Source organism: Aricia agestis, chromosome 7, assembly GCF_905147365.1.
Source record: "Aricia agestis chromosome 7, ilAriAges1.1, whole genome shotgun sequence".
In the NCBI taxonomy this organism is placed as follows: domain Eukaryota; kingdom Metazoa; phylum Arthropoda; class Insecta; order Lepidoptera; family Lycaenidae; genus Aricia; species Aricia agestis.
In genome coordinates, this window is record NC_056412.1 from 13,511,642 (window position 1) to 13,517,641 (window position 6,000).

The 6,000-nt window shown below is 37.6% G+C and overlaps 1 protein-coding gene across 6 annotated transcripts in view; it reads left to right on the top strand.

The window, feature by feature from the left end:
* The window catches only part of LOC121728786 (proton channel OtopLc-like), an 83,143-nt gene extending 78,231 nt beyond the window's left edge, over positions 1-4,912 (top strand). For all 6 annotated transcript variants that reach the window (XM_042117062.1, XM_042117064.1, XM_042117065.1 and 3 more), the window contains one exon: positions 3,438-4,912. In XM_042117062.1, coding sequence (XP_041972996.1) covers positions 3,438-4,444 — 1,007 coding nt within the window. In that variant the 3' untranslated portion in view covers positions 4,445-4,912. The remainder of the gene's footprint in view (positions 1-3,437) is intronic.
* Positions 4,913-6,000: the final 1,088 nt, after the last annotated feature.

Sequence of the window (6,000 nt, forward strand, 5' to 3'; positions counted from 1 at the left end):
GGCTACATTTTATATTGAAAACCGCTCTACATACGCTAGTCGTAGGATAAAAAGACGTTCCAAGCGTTGAACACAGAAAAAACCCAAAAAGTATTCAGTAGAACTATCTTAAATCTTAATCACAATACCTTCAGAATTAATTGAAATTCATGACATGCAATTTGGTGATCTTTACTCAGTCTGTCTCCAGTCCCGAGTCACGACACTAGGTAGTACTATTACCTATACATATTATATTCTGTGACTAAGGGCCTGATTACACCTTACCTACCGAGTAGAGTGGCGAACTGGCGAGAGTGCTCATCCGTCCTTCATAAATGCGAAAGTGTGTATGTCTATCTACCTCTTCACGCCCAAACCCTGAACCGCATTTGTTGTTTGGTATGAACATACTTTGAGTCCCGGGATATAACATACTTTTACTATTTCCGCTTGATAAACGAATCAACCCAACAATTCTCAAGCGGCAGCCGGCTGCCGCATAACAATTGAAAATCTATTGTGTCTGCGATACCCACGATGGAGGTGTTAAACAACGGAGTTGCGGGCGTCATCTAATACATAATAAACTCGGCCGAGAGCACTGTCTCGGCAGTCGTGACTATCTCGCTACAGTACTCGGTAGGTGTAATCGGCCCTAAGCTCCGTCTAGGAGTAATCTCATTCCTTATGCATTGAAGGTAATTTATTTCAGAAAACACTTTCCCTTTCAATTTATTCTGAGTTCTGACCCTTCATTTGAATTTTACGTTTGCCTCAAATTGTAAATGATTATGCCATTAATCTAACTTTATCTGCTTCGGTCTCTTTACGAGCTGTATTTATAATTTATATCTTATTTCATATTTTAATACCCTGTTAAAATTTAATATTTTATTTCTACATTAATGCAGCTTCTTTTCCTTTTTGATCGAGCTAGGCGTTTTGTATGAAGTTCCTATGAAACAAAAAAAATAATATTCTAAAATAGCAATTAAGGTATACGAAATAATTAAAGTGTTCCCTTGAATTAATTAATATAATACAACTAGTTACATTTGATAGAAGCTTCGTAATTTGTCTGGATAATAGATTATTCAAGCTACTTGTAAATTGATATCATGAAAAAGAAAATTCGTTGTACATTAAATCCTAATTATGTGACCGAACTGTATAGTGTATAGGTAAAGTCTACCTACTACATAAAGTTAATATACCTAGCGGAATAGAGAAACAAAGGCCTGATAAGTAACACTGCGTGGTAAAAAGAGACGTGTGATACATGACAGCAGTACTCTTTTTTTGACGTCCAGTCGGCACGTGCCGCACGTTGACAATTTAATCTCATAGAATTCATGTTCAATCATGCTTGTGTAAGTGTATACATATTTCGTACACATATTTTTCACACAGATGAAAACCAATTTTGGTTTCGTTTGACAGCTCGAGATTGTTGCTCTATTCCGCTAGGTATATTAACTTTATGACCTACTCACACTATACGATACACAACTAGACAACTATAGAAATTGAAATATCAACGCTTTTAATTTATAATTTAGTTGAATTTTACCAAGTAGCGCATCCGCGCAACGGACCCTTATAAATATGGCATATTATAGCATAGGAAATAGGCCGAAGAATATAACTGGAAGTATGTCATCGAAAGTTAACGGAACTATGTCGAGTGATACCGCTCCTGACCCCGGAAGGAATTCTGTCCTCGATTCCAAAATTCCACTCCACTGGATAACGTAAACCATTTCCAATATCGTATTAATAGGTCACGAGTATAATACTGGATTCTGAATAGTGGGCAAATATAATAGAGGAGTTTCCAGCAAGTTTAATATCGTAATTGAAAGTTTTTTTCATATTCAAGGAAATAGGTAAGACATATTCTGTAATATTTCTGTTACAGCAAAATGGCATGGGAAATATATTGAAAGGTCGAAATATTTTCTCATCAAACATTTTATTGAATGCAAACTTAATTACTTCGCTATTAAATCTTAAAAGATTCACCAGACGTCTAGTACCTATCTGACTATGATATAGCTACAGACATATAATATACCATTATAATTTAGAATTATTATAACTTATATTATATTTGTTCATAAGTCGTTTAAGTTTTATCACCACGTAAGTCATTTTAGGAACATTTCATGAGATACAAAACCGATTAATTTGATAAAAATGACTAATTTTGCCTTTTTTATTTCTAAATAATTAAAAAATTGTTTTACTATTTTTGAAGTATACCCAGAGTAGAAGTAACTTACATCATGTCTTACGGCCGTTCCCAATATTTGATCTATCTTTGGTTTTGCCCTACTAGAGATAGGAATAGCTCACATTAGACATTAGAGACATATATTTAATGTCAATTGTGAGCTATTCCTATCTGTAGTAGGGCAAAACCAGAGATAGATCAAATATTGGGAACGGCCGTTAGATATCAAATTAGTCGGTTTTTGTCCCTCTTGAAAAATTCCTAAAATGAATTTCTTGGTGATAGAACTTAAACGACGATAACTGGAATACCTACTATCAAATGTCTAGACTTTAGATAGAATCTCAAAGGTCGTCGGATATATTTAATGGCCTGTCGTTATGAAGCAAAACAATTACGGGTCTTTATAGTTCAATATCTTATATTGATGGATGAGGAGCGGTATTCTAACGACCGAAGCCATTAACTCGAGGAGGTATCAGTGCCTCTTCACCGCAGAATGTTGATTCGAGGGTTCTCAATGATACATTATAATCTTCTTTCTTATTTCTGCCTTCATTTGTTATAAGCATCTGATGCGTATTGGCAGGTAAGTATTAATATGAGTTAACGGGCGTAATTAAATTTAAGAAGTTATTTAATGAAGTCTTTAACAGAAAATATATTATGGGATTTGTGACAAAACCCCTTCTATATAATATTATGTATTATCAGAAAAATACATTGATAAGAAGAAGGCGGACCTCTACCATGTATGATGATTGATGTACTATCAGACACATTAGTCGATAAGAAGGCAGAAGGCGTCCCTAAATTATTTGGTCGGTTTTGGTTATTACGGGTCGGGTCGAGATAATTATTCTGTCATCTAGGATTGATATAATCCGATCAAATTACGTAGTTAACTGAGTCATCTACCTATGTGACAATTTCTTGATAGTACCTCAGTAGTTGACTATTCAATATCAGTTATATATTATTTGATTATTTTTTAATATTTACGTTTACCGTTAACGGGATCTGCTAATTAATGTTTAGTAAAATATTATGTAGGTACTGCTCATACATAATATTTAAGTAAACACTTAACACTTCTCATTTTATTAAAGTAAATCGTTAAATTCAATATTAAAATATAAATCTTTGACGTATATGTAGCTCTTGGTTTAAAAAAAATCATCTTTAAACACTAGAAGTAACGTTGAACTTTTATCTATTCCAGCGTTTCAAAAGGCGTTCGCTTCACTGTCTACGGAAGTTCCGGCGTCGCACCCCGCGGCGGCGCATCTGCGGGTGCCGCGGGGGCTGAAGGGGCCCCATCACATCTTCGAATGCCGGAGGACGAACATAATGGGCTCGTTAGTGCAAGACGCCTCCCCCTTCCTCTTCCCCTGCACGATAGAATACTCGCTCATATGCGCAGCCATTCTCTACGTCATGTGGAAGAACATCTCCAAGTATCCTTCGAAGGATGTCGCCGAGGCCATCGCTAAAGCGAGACTTCTGGAGGGTCTAGCGTACAAGAAGTCCCCCCATCTATACAGCGTGGATTGCGCGAGAGCCCACAAAGGTTTGTTCTTCGGAATACTCGTTCTAGTGCTCACGATCATTTCCCTGATACTATTCTTCGTATTGGTGTCGAAGAAGGATTACGCGACGTTGGCCGTGGTCGAGGTGAACGTTTGCGAGCTAGCTCTGTACGCGATGACCACGCTAGCGAGTTTGGCCGGGATGTTCTGCGTCCGGAATCTCAAGTACGACGGCAACAGGAATCTCGAGTTGGACAATATTCTGCTGGTAGGCGCTCAGACCGGAATGTTCATCTACGGGACTTTCACCATCATCGGCGGACATTTCACCATCGAGAAGAATACCATTTTGATTCTGATCACGGCTCTGTCCTCTCTGATTCAGACGACGTGTCAGACGATGTTTATCCTGGACGCCAGTCGCCGATCCGCTAAGACACCGGAACAGCTGCGCAAGAAGCCGGGCAGAGAGATAGTGACGTTTTTGCTGGTGACGAACCTGGCCATGTGGGCGATCAACACCCTGGAGAAATCGAGGGCGGAGTCCCATCCCGTGCAGCTCCACTTCTACGGGCTGTGGGCTTGGACCATCATCACGCACGTGTCGATGCCTCTCGCTATATTCTATAGGTTCCACTCTACGGTTTGCCTCTGCGAGATCTGGAAGCGCGCCTACAAGATGAAGCCCGCCTACATGTAGCAAAGAAGGATCCGCTTCGCCAACGGCTCGTGCCATCTGTAATCTGAAATACTCACGAGAAAATTAGTGCCATAGGTTGTATAGAACTGTAATCTTATGTATGTATAGTCGTAGTTTCCTCTCGCCGTGTCGCGCCGAAGGTTTCGCGTCATTTCATAGCTCGCCGGCTCCTAGCGTGTTGTTCGACGTTGACTGCTCTCATGTTAAGTTATTGTATTTAGATATTTTATTACGTTATTTATTTGTAGCTTTATAACGCTTTAAACGTGGCAGAACTGATACGACAGTATTTCTCAACGAGACGGGTTAGTTTATTTTAGCTCCTAGCGTTTTAAAGTTACTTTTATTGTTAGGTAGTTATCTACTAGATTCTGTGTTCATTTCTCATCTTGCTTAGTTTAAGTAGGAGTAAGGTTAAGTAGTAAGTTCGCATCCACATTCCAGAAATCACTCCATTACTACGCATCAGTAGGGCTACTACGAAACTGTTATGTGAGACTCAAATAATCGGACGAGGATGCTGCGTCCTGCTCTAACGACGTCATTTCACGTTTGTTAGAGTAGGAGGCGGCATTCTCGTCCGATTGTTTGAGTCTCAAAACAGTTTCATGGTACAAGGCCCGATTCAAAAGAAAGTCTTCCAATAGATTGTACTTCATCACGATATTATCCATCATCATTGTAACTCACATTTTCTTTCACTTAGAGAACTAGACTCGCCGCAGAGTTTTCGTGCCTAGATTTTGCATCCTAGAATTTTGTATAGATTATCTGCAACTGGAAGAATTTACAGATTTTTATTGGTTTATACGAGCCGCACATGCTTTTAGTGTGTCGCTCGCAATTCCTCTACGATACAACGGGAACAATTTGACGACCTAAAATATTTTTTTGGAAATCTTTTTGATCGGGACGAATAAAGAATAGGAAGGGAAGCACGATAGAATCGGAAGTAATTTTATAGCTTTTGTAGCGATTTATTGAATTTTGATGTGACTCTGATATTTTCGAAAATTTTTAAAGTAGACGATGTCCTAGTTCCAGTATTTAGGGAAACGTAACACCAAAGTTTATATTATATATTTGGTAGGAAATTCGGAGCTTATTACACAGTAGAGTCCGAAGTTTTAATATATTTACCGAGATGGAATATATTCTACTTTTACTACCTACTTAGATCTAGTTTTGTCCATGAGTTTTCTGTTTAAAGTTCTTTAAAATAGTTAAAAGTAACTATAGAAAACCATTGTACATGTTTAAACCTATTACTTTGATAAGTCTCGATGAATATTTTAAAAATTTTATGTTTATTTCTAATTTTGAAAGTCTTATAGTGTTTTGGCAATAAGTATATTGTATAAATAAATATCTACAAGTCCATAATATACTGTCCTAAAAGATCTTTAGCTACTGATCTGGTGGCTTGAATGCAAAACTTAAATACTTGTTAACATGGCCATCTCGTAAAGTGACAATAATTTACAAGATGGCTTAGTTTAAAAAGATCTTCGCTGGACTATAAATAAAAATATTTTATTGGTCTTTCTTTGAATATA